The sequence below is a fragment of the Lissotriton helveticus genome, chromosome 1_1 (assembly GCF_964261635.1).
Source record: "Lissotriton helveticus chromosome 1_1, aLisHel1.1, whole genome shotgun sequence".
NCBI classification, from domain to species: domain Eukaryota; kingdom Metazoa; phylum Chordata; class Amphibia; order Caudata; family Salamandridae; genus Lissotriton; species Lissotriton helveticus.
Window position 1 is genome coordinate 1425469171 of NC_136057.1, and position 16245 is coordinate 1425485415.

The 16245-nt window shown below is 42.4% G+C and overlaps 1 protein-coding gene across 1 annotated transcript in view; it reads right to left on the reverse strand.

The window, feature by feature from the left end:
* CACNA1A (calcium voltage-gated channel subunit alpha1 A) overlaps positions 1-16245 on the reverse strand; it is a 1120700-nt gene that overhangs the window by 627080 nt on the left and 477375 nt on the right. The window contains exons 16-19 of the mRNA XM_078685323.1: positions 13204-13321; positions 10300-10376; positions 5324-5430; positions 2730-3575 (exon numbers count right to left, since the gene is read on the reverse strand). Of these exons, the coding sequence (XP_078541449.1) occupies positions 2730-3575; positions 5324-5430; positions 10300-10376; positions 13204-13321 (1148 nt within the window). The remainder of the gene's footprint in view (positions 1-2729; positions 3576-5323; positions 5431-10299; positions 10377-13203; positions 13322-16245) is intronic.

Here is a 16245-nt window from a genome sequence, read left to right on the forward strand (position 1 = left end):
CTTTATATGGCAAGGGGGGCGGGCTTGTCTCCCCTTTACGGTCTTGCATAGACCAAAATCTGAGGGAGGAGTTGGACTTCCGGACCTGCAGCTTTATTATAAAGCGGCACAACTGAGGGTGCTAGTGGAGTGGTCGCAGCAAACGTCAGAGAAGCACTGGCTTCACATGGACCGGAGCGTATCGGGTAGGTCAGTCTGGGACTTGGCGTGGAAACCAAAAAAAGACCACCCTCTTAACGCTTATATTAGCAGCCCGACGGGGACGACGTTGAAGGTCTGGGACTCGCTAGCTTCGGATGAGAGATGGACTACTTTTCCCTCACCTTTCACACCCATACATTTCAATCCGGCTTTCCCACCAGCGCTTCGAGAGGGCCCCTTTGATGCTTGGAGGGAGGGGGGCTGTAGAGCACTGACCCATCTGTTTCATGGGCAGGATCCTCTCTCCTTTGCTAATTGTACACGGGACTATGGGATCCCCCAGACTGAACGATATCACCACGTACAATTGCTCCACTGGGCTACGTCGCCTGGAATACGGGAGGCGGCTACCAGACCACTATCATCATTTGAGGCCTTCTTGCTGCGGACATCTGCCATGAAGGGCACTATCTCCTTCCTGTACCAGCTCTTGCTTCGATCCGCTGTGGCGCCCCGGCCTCGTTACATGGAACAGTGGGAGGGAATGGTGGGGAGAGATATCTCTGATACCGAATGGTCTGCACTGTGGTGGGATCTGACTGCGTTTAATCATTCCCTACATCTAAGGGAAGCGCATCTTAAGACACTTATGCTTTGGTATCTCTGCCCGGCTCGACTCCATCACATATACCCGGCCACGTCCGACAAATGCTGGAGGGGTTGTGGGCTCCTTGGAGACTTCCGCCACATATGGTGGGACTGCCCAGTGATTCGGCCTTATTGGGAGGAAATTCTCTCCCATATCAAGGACATTCTTCGCTATCCCATCGAGAATTCCATCGCCTCTGTCTTGCTGGGCCTGCGGGAACCTGGCCTGGAATACCAGACTCGAGCGGACAAGAAGATCTTGTGGCTCTGCCTAGGAGCTGCCAAGCTCACGTTAGCTGCCGCTTGGAAACAAAAGGGGGCACCAGCAATCTCCTTGTGGCACGCACGGCTCTGGAGGCTTTTGAGTATGGAAAGACTGGCAGACATCTTCCTGGGTAACTTCAAGAACTTTCAATTTCAGTGGGGCCCGCTGGTTGCCTTTCTTTCTAAAGGGTTACCATCAGCTGTGTGTCCCGCCTCCTTACGATCACTACACCTCTTTCAACTCTAGAGTGAATGATGGCATGGCAGTTGGAATGAATGAATCACCACCATGGGGAGGGAGGGGGTGGACGGGGAGCGGGGGCGGTTTCTGTTACTTTGTTCTTGGGCCTCTGGGATGCATAATGCAGGGCACACTACTCCATGCATTTCTGCACAGGGTACTCTACTTACAAGCCACTCAGTGGTCTTCACCTTTTGCCATCATTGCAGAGCTGCGTGGTCTACTGACCTAAGAACTTTGACCTTGATTATGTACTTGTATTACTGCACGGACCTTACGCCAATGATGCTAAGATAAACTGTCCTCCTGTGCGAGGGAATGTGTGGCACCTCGGGGGCCTGTGTCATGTTTTTCCACTGTTTAAATCAAAATAAAAATTTTACAAAAAAAATGCAAAATAAGTCAAGCATATGCATCTATGGAAGATACCAGCACTGAAAAAACTTTAGTTACAGGTAATTAGCTTCCTATTTATGCAGCATGGAAAAACCTGGATGCTTTGAGAAGGTTGCAGATGTGCACGAACTTTCTTTCCAGAAGCTGTGGAATCTGGCACTAGGGGGCACACTGCCAATACACTCTTTACCTTCAGCTTATTCACAGTGCAGATAATGCTAATGCCCTGACAGTTGGCTGTTGGGGGCATTAGTAGCTTGATTTTCTGCACTGACTACACATATTTGTGATGTGTGGCACCAACTGGACAACTGGGAATTTCAAGCACGTGCCTCCCATGAAAAAAGTGAAATGGAGGGGCTTCCTGTATGCTCCCTATGCAGCCCACTGACATAAAGAGTAGCTGTGGCTATAACGTTCTGCCACAACAACCACAAATGAAACCACAACATTTAAAATATGCTGAGATAGAGGCAACTCAAACTACTAGGATCTAAATATCCTAGTCAGATGGGTTGCAACTGCTCTCCATCTGGCATACGTTCCATAGATGAATACCCATTGAGAACTATACATCAGTCAGAGTGGATCCTAGCCATACTGTGGGGGTGTATTCAACATGTACTCATCTAATGAAAATCCCAAGATGGAGAAGCTACTACGGAGTCTGGGTACTATCACAGTGATGGTGGAAGTGCTGCTTCCTTCCAGTCTGGTCACCTGCTTTTTCAATTACTTTGTTCTCCCACAGCCATCTAGCTCTCCTAATCAGCAATAATGTGTACCTTACAGAAGCTCTCTATCTCTTTAATGGCTACACTGCCGAAAATGATGTTCCCCGTGTGGGTAAAGGAATGCTACCTACCTATATATTCTGGCCACCTGACTTCTCTTTATTCATCAGTATTCTAACAACTTCTTTCTCATGTGGTGTCAATGATACTGGCTTTAACATTAACACCTAGCCTGCCTTCAATCCTGAACGGTGTTCAGCCTTTGAATAGACTGCTCTCATTGCATAGAGGTATTTTTCACTTACTTTCTGCGGCGATGGCGCCTCTCTCTTTCATCTCGCTTAGGGTCGTTTTCGTACGTAGATTGTGCTGTGTGTCGGTGCCGCCGGCGCCGCTCCCCATCGGGGAGATCATTTTCACCGCCGGGCCCTCCATCCCGATTGGGCCGACTGCCTTCTCTATGTCGAACCCGCCTGTCCCCCTTGCCATCCTCCAGGCCTGTGCTTTCCTCACCCACTCTGCGATGAGGCCTGTGCCTGCGGTGCTCGCGGTCACCATCCCCACCCCTGGGAGAGCCGCTGCGACTCTCTTTACTTCCCCCTTGCCGATGCCGCCGGTGCGGATCCATTGCTTTAGTCCGCTCCAAATCGTCCTCCCGACACCCTCTTTCCGGAAGTCCATCACGCTCCTTCCCATGGTGGTAATCCAGTTCCCGGGAAGTGCTGTCCCGATTGGGATCAGTCTCCTTGCTGCTGCTGCGTGGCCTCCGGGGCTCCACACCCCCAGAGTCTGTCCTCTCGTAGCTCCTGGAGCTGTTTGAGTCTTGCGAGCGCTCATGGTAACGAGCCTGCTTCCTTAGGAAGTCTTCAGCTCGCTGCTGACTCAGCCGCTGCTCTAGGGCAGGGTCATTGGGACGGCTCTTGTTGGTGTTGTTGTTGCGGTTCTCCTGAGGATCCACCACCAGTGGTCGGTCCATGTGTGTCTTCATGTCTGGCCTCATGTGGCGTGCATAGGACACCTTCCACCGCTCCTCTGGGTCCAGTTCATTGTACAAGGCCTCCCGACTGGCCATCAGATTGTGCCGCCTCATCTCGCTGGTCCGCTGCTCCCAAACCGACTTGGACAACTTCTGATTCTTCTGCTGCTCTTTTCTGTAATAAAGAAGACAACCTTAAATTCTTACACAATCAGCCCTCTCCTCTTATTCCCCTCTGCACCATAATCAGTGCCTTCAAGAAATTATTCTGCTTTTAATACCTTTCACACTTTTGAATGTCAGCATAGTGTACCTTCTGCACAAATTTTGGCCTGCAGCTATTGCTCTAACACATCTCCTGTATATGGCTGTAAAATATGATTTTACAGCCATTCTTCTTTCCTATAAAACTATATTGGAAACTTAATCTATAGTCATTACTTTGACATCCCTACCATCATGGCAGATGGTTAAGATGGTGTCACTGGTCTGCCATTACAGTCTACAGATAAGCAGGACATACAGCCTTTGCTTCCAGCCTGTGGGTTAGCGGGACTCTAAGCCAGTTTTCAGTTTTTTAACGTCTTTATTTCGAAATTTCTTTCATAAAAGACAGCAAATACTCTAAGCCATTTCTATCAGCCTGTAGGCACGTGGGACCTACATCTATTGTTCCCACATCTTTCCGATCCCAGCCACTTGATAAACTATCATTCTTGCTTCCCTTCCACAAAGTGTACTGTTGTGGTACAGCCACACCCTCACAACTCCCTTAATAAAGGGATATAGGCAAGTTGAGGTTTCAAATATTGCTCTCATACCTCTCCCATCACAGGCTTTTGCTTCTACCTACAGATATGCATTCATCAGACCTCTACCTCTTTTGTGTCCGCCTTTAGTCTGTAGCGACCTGAATACGATTGTTTTTAATTTGGCACTATCCAATTGCCCTTCCCACCCTGCAGTCCCAATAACATATGTGATAAGACAAACAAAGCTCCTGTGGCTCCTTGTCCCACCTCTGGTAACAAGGAAAACAAGAAGAACAAAGCTCAACAGGGAAGAGCTATACTCTGCAGGGCATAGAGCAGGTCACACAGGTATATGGATCTGCCCCACTGGGCAATGGAGAGATACAGTCGTCAGGAAAAGGGTATTGTGGAACTTTGTCCCACTTTGGCATGAGAGAGGTACGTTGGTCAGCACAGGGATTGTTGTAGGCATTTTTATTAACAATTTTAAAGACCATGGGTCTAATTATCTGTGCAGTTAAATACTATCAGAAAATAAGAATAATTTAATAAGATTACAAAACAATTGTAATATTGTGGAGTTACAAAGTGGTTAAACTGACTGGTTGCTAATGACCAACAATGGAACAGCATGACGATAGTGACGTCCTAAGATAAGTTGCGAATAAATAGGTCAAAAATAATTTTTGAGAGGAGAAGATCATTAATTCATTTATTCATTCAGGAGGGTAGTACCAAACTTTCAAGAAGGCTTTAATTTAAAATGTAGGTTTGTGGCATTCGTTATGGACTCTGTGGGAAGTGGAGGACAGTAGACAGACGATGAGTGGGCAATGTAGGGGTACACCAGCATGGAGCTTTGCCCCCTTGTTAACAATGGGAAGATAAATAGGGATTTACCCCTTGTGAGCACTGGAGGAGTGCTCCAGCCATGCAGGTGATCTTGTAGGCTTTGAGGCCATCACCTTGTGATCACCAAAGGTGTCACACTGGGTAAGACACCTGATTTTAAAAATATCCGTCTCTTCTTTTTCCCTTTCATGAGGACTGGGGGCCTACACTCGTGGACATCAGATGTTATAGGTATGACACTATTCTCCAGCCCCCCTCCCCCACACTGGAGGGATACGCTGGGAAAGACAGCAATATTTCAGAAATGAATTGCTCTTACGCTGCTATTGACATGCTGGTTGCAGACAGGGGGCTAACTTCTGCCACCTCCTTCGCTTTCTGTAGTGCAAGTTTTTGGTTGGCCGCCTCCTCCTCCTCTTGTTCATCCTAGAAATACATGGACTGATTTAATGGCAGAAAATTTCATTCTTTAAAAACAAGCTACCCTTTACTTCATCTGACAATCTGTCTAACTTTACACACAATTTTATAAAGATTAAGAATTACAAAAAGAATAAAGGAAGGTTGAAAAGATAAATCAAGATTAAAGAAAGAAGAAATTGCTCATCCAGCTTTCAGACTGTGGGACTTGTGTCTGAGGGGACGGTGTGGATCCCCAGGCCCTGCACAGATGCTTCCACATCAATGAGTGCTTGGAAACACCACACTGCATCTTGATGGGGGTATTATCACCTTCCCATTTCTCTGCTGTTTCCTCAAGGTAATTACCTAAATCTGATCTGGAGGTAGGGGGTAGTTTTTCAATGCATAACTGTCATATCCTTAACCCCTTCAGTGCTAATGACAAGGGTAACTCGTCATGGAGTTTCCATTGATTTCAATGGAAAGTCAATGGACCCACTCCCACACCCCTTAGCAGCCAAGTGGTTAAGCATCATGGCAGCCATATTGAAATGGCCAAATGCAAAGGGCTTGATTTAACGTCTAAGCTAAAAACAGCTAAACCCACCACCTGCAGTAAGACCCATCAAACACAACATCTAGATATGAGGCAAGGTTACCGTCCTCCATGTACCAAGATCAGAACAACCTCCACAGCTAACAAATAGGAAAGTGAGAAAATATTGTTGCTAGCAGCCCAGTGCAGGACACACCTATCCAGCTAACAAAAGGGAGAAAGAGGAAGTTCATGTTGATGAAGGCTCCTATCAGGACATTTGGTCAGGTGAGGGACAGCAAGAAAAGAAATCTAGGTACTTGTATTTCTAGTTCTGCATGATGGAAATCTTCACTGATTTTGTGCTCATGGGATAACTCCACCTGTAAGTGTGAGTCTTCAATACTTTAGTGCTAAGTCTTTGTTTGAAATTTCTGTCTTATTTATGGCAAATTGTATTCAACGGTTTTCTAGGTAGGCCACATTAGAGACAGAAGCCCCTGAAATTATAAATTTTACTTCTTCTTTAAAATAAAAAGTGGAAACATAGGCAGACAACTGCATAGTGCCTATAACCTTGTCAAGTAACCTACTAATTCCTGAGGGCTCTGAATTGGCAACTATCAGGCCTTTTATTTTAAAAGTTGAAATAAGTATTATGGGCCTGATTAGAGTTTGGTGGGAGGGTTACACCATCACAAATTTGACAGATATCCCATACACTTTATCACAAGTGCTATAGGATATAATTAACTTGCAATAAGGCAGACAGAATATCTGTCACGTTTGTGATTGAGTAACCAGTCTGTCAAACTCTAAATCAGGCCCTATGTTCTTAAACGTTTCTATTTGAAATTGCTCTCCTAGTTTCCAGGAATTCAAGCAGCTCTTTATGAATAAACTATTACAATGGTGGAGAACCAAGATTGTAAGTAAATAAAATGTCCTTCTCCATCCGTTGATCATCACTGATATTCATGAATATTGAACAGAATACCAAGGGGCCCATTAGGATGTAGAGCGGATCGCCACCGCCATTCTTCCCGCCTGCCACCCATTTCCCCCAGCCATCTTAGTATGGTGGGGGGTACCGCGGGGGACGGGAAGACCATACGCCTCTTTTCCGCCCAGTCGACAAGGCAACCTGGCGGAAAAGGGTTTAATATGGTGGCGGTGTCTGCTAGACAACGCCATCCATATCAAGATGCAGGCAGGAGGTAACCTTTCTCCAGCGTGGCGGAAAGGCATGCAGATTTTTGAAGTTGGGGGTTTGTTGCGGGCCCCTAGGATGTTGGGAGAGTGGGGGGGGGCACATGGGGGGTACCTGTGGTACCCCCCCTGCAGGTGCATGCACAACAAGCATTTTTGCCATTGCAGTGGCGGGTGATGATGAAAGCACCGCCCACCGCAATATTAAAAATGCAGGATGTGCCCGCCAGTGTGGCGGGCGCATCCTAATCACCCCCACGGGACCGCGTACTCATGGCGGCCGGTCCCTTTTTACGTCAGGATGGCGGGCGGACAAAGTCCGCATGCCATCCTAATGATGCCCTAAGCGCCTTCCCAGTCTTTCAAGTGGAAAATGTAGAACCAAAAGAGTGGAAAAGAGGAGGACAACAGGGAGATAAATGCAAGCTGGCCCGACTGATTCCAGAGAATTTTGGGTGTCTTTTCTGCGATTGGAGTCCAGTGGTGGACACTGCTCTGCAAATTCCTGCCAATGGGTGTTTTTAAGAAGGCCTGTGGTGATCGCTCTTCCGCTTGAACAACCCTTAACTTTCCTGCATTTTTTTGTGGGGGCCAACCTATTATATGGGATCTAACAGACTGGTTGGATATCACCAGCCATGCATAGATAGGACTACATTTGGTGGAAAATTGTTTAGACTTTCTAAATTCTTCTAATAGGCCCTTCACACTGACATAATGCCTAGTATTTTTTGTGAGTGTACCAAGAGCATTCCTTTGTCGAACAGGGCCATAAATCAAGACTGTAGCATCTGGATTGCATAGGAAACTAATAACCCTTTATCTAGAGCTGGCCCAGACAAAGGCATTCTCTTTTAGGCTATCACAAGGTCATTAATAAGTAATGATGTTTTCGTTGATGGAACCTAATACAAAACCCTATTTTTGCTTTAATCAATGGGCATTTTATTGCCCAAGCAAAAATAGTGCTAGAGTCAGCAAGGGGTGAAATTGCACACACGACTGGGCATTGGAGCACACACCGAAAATCCAAGACACATCTCATCAGTACCAGTCCAAGGGTGCGGCAGGCAAGAGGCTCCACGATAGTAGGGTTGGGGGAGGTTGCAGTGTGCAGCCTGCTGACCACCGCACCAGTAAAAAGGCCACGTGATGGTGAAGGCTAATGTGTCCCAGGCATTTTCTGAAGCTGAGAGAGTGAGGGTTCAATTAAAAGTAAAAGAAACTTAAAGCAAATCAAACACAAAAAAAATAAAAGCGCTAACGCTCAACAAAGAGTAAAGTGAAATGTTATCTGAAGCACAACACAGCATGAGAAGGCAATAGAAATATTGGAGCATGATGCGGTGAGGCAAAGACCACCATGGACAAGCAAGAACAAATAGCATTTTGAATAATATTTGCAAAAACATCACTATTCATAAATTCCTCATTTACATTGATTCATTAAAAAGTCAGCATTGGAAGTAGAAGTTGTTTTCCCTTTCCGCACTCCTGATCTCTGTCTTCTGCTTTTGATTTTTCAGGCACTTTTACCAATCTGAGCATCTTTTATTTTCTCTCTGACTTGGAGTTCTCTATTCTCAAAGTCATACCATTTTCTCCATAGCAATTTGTGATATGGATAGGGCCTTGTGGTGATTTCCCACAGAAACATCTTCTCTTCACTATACAGCCCCCGTTTATGCATATTGGAGACCTGCATTGGTATTGAAGTCTTAATGCCCTTTACAAATATTTATTTCACCTGGTGCTAAAAAATCTCATCAGCTTTTTTAGGTAAAACTTCAGCCACATTTCTGTGCCTGGCAATAAACATTGACCCACACATAAGAAGCCAAGATGCTGTCAGGATCAATAAAATAGCAGAGTGTAGAAATTTTCTGAGCCAGGGAGAATTTATTGGCACTAAAACTGACTTCAAATCTCAGACCATTACATGCAGTACAGCACAGTCTCAGAAGCTCGTGCCATTCTAGTAACCCCTGTACCACCATAATCATGTGGTAATTTCCAGAGTTTAAGATAGCTTAAAAATCTCTGCCAATTTGATTCCCTGTGGAATATCCTATACTTCAGACCATTCATTACGATGCATGCTTGCAAGTTATAACTATTTTTCTATGGATACCTAATGAAACCTACAGCATTAATGCCATCAAAGCTCTGTGCTTTTCCTTGCAGAATACCTGAACAATCAGAACTTGTGGAATTGAGTCCACGGTGCCCTTAATAATCAGCCACTAACACAGAGCCTCTTGGAATGTAATAATGCAAACATCAAAACTCAGAAAATAACTCAGAACATATTCTAAAACGCAGCTACTGACATCACTGTCTCCTTCAAGACACTAACGTTAGGGTTGCCTTCAGTACTCATCTACCAACCATTCAGAGCCCACCTAGGCTAGCCTGGTGGTCATTTGAAACAAAGTGTATTTACTCACTTGAGGGTCTGCTTCAGACCTCAGAACTCTGGGCATTAACCTCAAGGTCTGTTTTAGAGATTGGCCACTAACCTAACAGTCCTTTGTAAAACTCAGTTCATTTACCCAAAGCTACCCTTTAAAGCTTGAAGCATCCAAGCATGCATCTCCTTCAAAACCCAACAATAAACTCAAAAATTCCTTAAAAATGTAAGGTATTGCTCCTAGCCCAGGAATTTCTTGGAGCTGTCCAAGCTGGGCATATGATCCAATAACTACCTCCATCTGCAACTGCATGCAAACTCTGTTCACTACCTCCAGAATTCCTTTGGATGCTCCTGATTTTATTTCTAGGTTGCCTGAAATTATGCTTACAAATACTGTTTAAATCCCTGCCTGTGTGCTCAAGGATCATGTTCAAACCTATGCACAAATCTATGATCCTTCTCTCATGTATCCTTTTCAAGCCTCTGGCCATATGTCCCAAATGGTTTGGTTGCAACCTAGGATAATGTCCCCAGAATAGCCATCCGCATTTTGCCTGTCGATATGGAAATTCTTATTCTTCAATTTTCAGAAATATTTCAAAACCAGCCCAGCCCTTTAAAATCAGGTTTCACTCTGTTTGCCAGCCCCATCGCTTCCAGTTTACGTTAACTGTGAGTCCTCCCGATCTGGCAGAGGCAGGTGGTAACCTTGCCAGAGAATAAAAGTTTGCCCCACCAACTCCACCTTGGTGAGCTCCTGAGCATTGGCCAAATTATCCACTGCGATAGCCAAGAAGACATTCAGTAGGGTATCTGAGAACAGAATTAAGGAAAAATTATCAATGATATGAGTATAATCTTAAAATAGCTCAAAAGGTTGCAGATTTTGGCACATTTTCGAGGGTGTACAGACAGAATATTGAGTTTGAAATGTCGACATAGACAAATATCGAGTTGGAAATATTGTGATTCAGAAATATCGACAGCAAGAATATTGTGGTCAAGAATATCGACATGGAGGTAAGAAATATAGTTTTTGAAAATATCGAAGTCATTAATATCGTTTGCAAACATATAGTTGTTTAAAATATCGATGTTTTAATTAGTGTTATGTGTTTTAGTATGTATTTTAAAAGTATGTGAACTATTTTTTGCATAAGTATTGCTTTTGTTTTATAATATATATGTTACATTTTTAGTAGTTTTATTTTAATTTTTTTTGCGTTTTTTAGTTCTGTAGCGGGTTGTAGGTTTATCGGGGACAGGGTAGAAAGTAATCTAATTATAATGTAAAAAAATATATATTCATAAGTATTTATTTAATTTAGATTTTATAGTGTTAATTGTGGGAATCACTTTATTATTAATTAATTATTAATTGTTTGTTAATTATTATTAATTAAATGATTGGTAATTATATTAAATGTGTCATTTTTTAGGAGTGAGTTGTGGGTTTATAGGGGAATAGGGTGGGAAGTAATTTAATTATAATAAACTTATTGATATTTTTTATGTAATAATATTTATTTAATTAAGATTGTATAGTGTTAATTGTGGGAATTAATTTATTATTAATTATTTATTTATTCGTTGTTCATTATTAATAATCAATTAGTTGGTAATTATGTTAATTATATTAAAAAAAATTAGGAGTGGGTTGTGGTGTTTAAATGTGAATAAGGTGGGAAGTAATTTATTTATAATTAATTACTAATTATTTGTTAATTCATGCTAATTAATTAGTACAAATGTAAATATGACAATTGTGTAATTAATTTAGGATGTGGGTTGGGGGTTTACAGTGGTAAAGGGTGGGAACTAAATACCTTTAAATTAATTGTTAAGATGTTTTTAATAGAGATGCATTTATTAATGTAAAATTAGTTATAGAAATTGTGTAATAATTTTTAGGTGTGGGTTGTGGTGTTTATTGGGGTAGAGGGTGGAAAGTAATTTATGTTTAATTAATTAATAATTAGTTGATCATTATTATTAATTTCTCAATTAATAAATATGTATGGTAATTATTCATTTTTATTTTGTGTATGGCTTTTGGTTTTATAGGGGTATCGTTTGGGGAGTAAATTAATTTGTATCTGTTTTAATTTGTTTTATAAATAAAAATATTTCTTTAATTGATAATTATGTTAATTATGTAGGTACTTTATTTAAAATTTAGATGTGCATAGTGAATTGTGTGGTGTTAAAGGGTAGGAAATAAAAAAGATTACATTTATGTTATAATTAATGTTTTTGATTATAAATAATTTCTATTAAAATAGTTATTTGTTTGTAGATTATTTTTAAATTTAAACATTATAATATGTTTCTATCTTTTGTAAATGTTTAATATCTCTATAAGCTTCCCTCTTTTAAAATCTTTTGTGTTGTAGTTATTTTGTTTGTTTTACATTTTGAACTCACTCCAATGGGAATAGTAATTTTTACCCCTCTGCTATCCAACACTTTTCTTCCTGTTGTACTCACTGGAGTGGGAATAGTACATTTTACCTCTCCGCTATCCAACAATTTCGCTGTTGTTGCACTCACTGGAGTGGGAATATTACGTTTTACCCCTTTGCTTTCCAACACTTTCCCTACTGTTGCACTCACTGGAGTTGGAATAGTAATTTTTACGTCTCTGCTATCCAACACTTTCCCTACTGTTGCACTCAGTGGAGTGGGAATAGTATTTTTTACCCCTTCGCTATTCAACATTTTTCCTACTGTTGCACTCACGGGAGTGGGAATAGTAATTTTTACCCCTCCGCTATCTAACACTTTCTCTCAGGTTGCACTCAATGGAGTGCAAAATTTAAGTTTAAAGACAATTAAATATTTGTATGTTTTAATTTATAATATAATGTTAGTTTTTTATTATATTTTATGTTATAGGTGTATGTATATGTATATATATTTATTTGTAAATTTGTATACATTTATTACATTTGAAAATAAATTAAAATTAATAGTTCATTAATTGTTTTAAAATAAATATATATATATATATATATATATATATATATATTCAATGTTATATATGTATGTTTAAATTTTTTTAAATTACATTTATTGCTTATATTTGTTAAAATGTATATTAAATCCCAAAAAATGTTAGTTACTTTTATTATATAATACATTTAAGATTCTTTTTTTATATATATAAAAAAAATCGATATTTTGTACATTATATTTTTTACATCAATATTTTTATTCTTATCATTATAAATTTTGGATGTCGATATTTTTTAAATCAATATTTATGACTCAATATTTGTGTATGGGGATATTTTGGGCATCAACATTCTATCAGTGAACTATTGTAAAGTGCATTAGTAGGCAGTCAAGGTAGTTAGTTTTATGGGTCCTACCTCTCTTCCTCGCTTACCCCTACTGCGCATGACAATAGCAATGAGGGTAACCACTACAATCAGCTCTCCACTAATCATTTGCTGGATTTTCTGGATAAGGGCAATGGGTGTATATATCTAGAGGCATTGAATTGCCAGCTCCTGCAACACATGGGAGATAGCATTCCCAGAACCATTTAAATTACAACCCTTCATTTTGTCTCAATTTTCAACACGGATAAAGGCTCTCCAAACGCCCTTGGTGCATCTAAGTGCACAAGAAAGGATACAGTTCCCAAAAAGAGTGAGCACAATGAAATAGATGGCGAACACCATGCCGGACTTGACACCTCCCTGAGATTTGATCCCATCATACATTACAGCATTCCAGTCTTCACCAGTTAAAATCTGGAAAACAAAAGAAAGACTCTGTATAGTAGTCCAGTAAGTTGGTTAGCTGCTAGTTCCACAATCGTTGGCAATACATGCACTATCATGACAATTCTATGCTTAGATAACCACATCGAAATCATCAACGACACTTTTCTAAACTTTTTTTACTCATCACGAGTTACTTCATCATTTTTGCAGTTTGGGTGATTTTTGTTGCTTCATTTCCTCTTTCCCTTTTTTCATGAAATGGCAGATGTGCTTGACATATTTATTCCGCTCATGGGTCAGTATTTTTTGCTATTCTTGTTTGACAGCTTTCTTCTGTTTTTTAGTGCAATAGGTCTAGATTCTTGTGAGGTAATGTTCTGCAGTGAAAACCCTTTGCATTTCCTCTGCCAAATTACAAGTGTTTTGCTTTATAAACATGAATGAGGAAATCCCTATTAGGTTGCATGCTTTCGTTTGGGCACCAATCATGATTCTGAGTTTTGTGGTAATTACCACACAGCTGCAATTTCATTGGGTCACATTTTTACCAGAAAAAGACTGACAACATTGTCCTGTTGAAAATGTTCTGAAAAATAGGAGAAACGTGTAGTAGTTAGGGTGGAAAACGCTGGCCCTAAATACTGTGCATACTGTGGTTCGTTCACAATAGGTGGCAATTACTGTAGCTATGAATACCATACATTGGGGTATCAGCATTTGCATGGTGATTTAACTAATACCCATTTACTTTGCAATTCGAAACGAGGACCTAAAGTAGCATATTTTAGGCATCCATTGATTTTTCAATTTTTTGTATCGCAATAACCACAGCAACGCTGATTTGCTGCTTTGCTGCTTTGATTACCTGTTGAGCAGTGGCGGCTCCTCTGCTGAGGCGGAGGATCATCACCCCACTGCTTTATGCAATGTAAAAAAAGGACAAATAAAATGATAATAACTTGAGGTTATTATCATTTAATTTTTCCTGTTGCGGAGTCTTTAAATGCATTAAAGTGCTTGGTGCGTGGCTCCCTTGGCTAGGTTTGGTGGCGCCCCAAGTAGCCACGGCGTACAGTTTGGGAACCACTTGCATAAAGGGAGCCTCTCGCAACGGAGAAGTGGGATTGATACCATTTCCCTTGGGATCACAGCTTGCCGGACCTTGGACGTGGCTTTTACTCGTCTACCGGTTTGTGCCCCCTACACCCTCCCCCTTTCCCTCTTTCATTCTTTGTCTACTTCCTCTCCTCCTATCCCCTCTCCCCTGATTCTCTCCCCTTGCCTGCTACGCCGCCTAGCCCCCTGTCCCTTGCGCCCTTTGTCTAAGCACTCCTTTCCCCCTTGTTGGGGAAAGATCCAATATTCATACTCTGGAGTCTCAGTTACCCCTCTGAGAGAGTCCACAGCGTCAAGGGAGCCACTCAGAGTTGAGGTTATGGTATGGCCCCCTTGCCAAAGCACTCCCTCTCCCCTTGTTGGGGAAGGATCCAGTAGTTAGGCCTTGGAGTCTCAGAGACCCCTCTGAGAGAGTCCACTGCGTCAAGGGAGCCTCATGCAACGGAGATGTGGGAATGATACCACTTCTCCTGGGATCACAGCTTACTGGATTTAGGATGCAGCTTTTACTCGTCCTCCGGTTTGTGCCCCCATCACCCTCCTCTCCTCTTTCATACTCTGTCTCTCTCCCTCCCCCACCTCTTTCCCTCCTTCATTCTTTGTCTACTTCCCCTGCTCCTACTCCCTCTCCCCTGAATCGCCCCCATGCTTGCTCTTTCACTTACGTATATGTCCTTATTGTTTTTCTCGACCTAACATGTAACTATGTAACTATGCTCTGAAACTGTGTAATTTTGTAATGATGTAACCTGCAACTATGGTCTGATACTCATGTAAAGTGCTCAGATACCTTCGGGTCTAGCCAGCGCTATATAAAACCTTTCAAATAAATAGATAAATAAATAAAAGAAATTTGTGGGGCAGGGCTGCTATCAGAGCAGGGGGAGGAGTGGTATAAACTCCCCTAGTGAGCATAAGTGAATGGTCGGTCCTCTCGGGTTGCCCAAAACACTCATGCGCACATAGCATGTTCTCCATGCAGGCTTCATTACAACCTGCATGGAGAATATGCCCACCCCTCCAGCCCTGGCTGAGTGCTGTGTCACGGTGCTCAAACCAAACACAATGCTGCAGTGCAGCGTTGTGATTGGCTTTGGGGAGCCTGGGAGCCCTGGTGCTTCCTGGTTTCTGTTTTCCAGAAGAAGTCAGGAAGAGGATGCAGGAGAGGCAGTGGCCGGCCTGTGGGCCAGTGGACCGAGAGGTAAGTGATTTTTTCCCCAATTCCCCTCTAAGCTCCCACCTCTTCCCCCACCCCACCCCACCCCACTGCTGCTTCAAGGTAGCAGCACTGCTGCTGTTGAGAGCGGGGTCAGCCTGCTGACTGTCCTGATCTGAAACTATCCAGGCAGGACAGATACATTCTCGAGTGGAGAGGGTAACAATTACCGTATAATACATTCAGACCAACATTTTGCACTTATTGAGTTTTCATAATTTCTAATTAAACACATTTTCTGTAATTGAACAGTTGAAACTTAGGAGCATTTTTTAGGACAGTGAAACCAAATGAAATGACAGAGTGGGGCCTCACTCAACTAAGGGCCTGATTCACAAACTGCAACTTGCAGTACATTTTGTATTACTATAAAACATCCAACAAAGTGCTATTCACAAACTATGAGGCCTATTAGGATGGCGGACGGACCTGCGTCCGTCCGTCACCCCCGAGGTGGAGGGACCGTCCGCAGGGGCAGCGGCGGCGGGTGCTTTAAGCAGCACCCGCCGCAAAGTCAAATATGCATGCTGTGCATTTGCATGCACAAAGCGGCAGGCACCGCGCGGTGCCTGCCGCTTTGTGCATGCAAATGCAGGGGGGTACCTTAGGTACCCCCCAT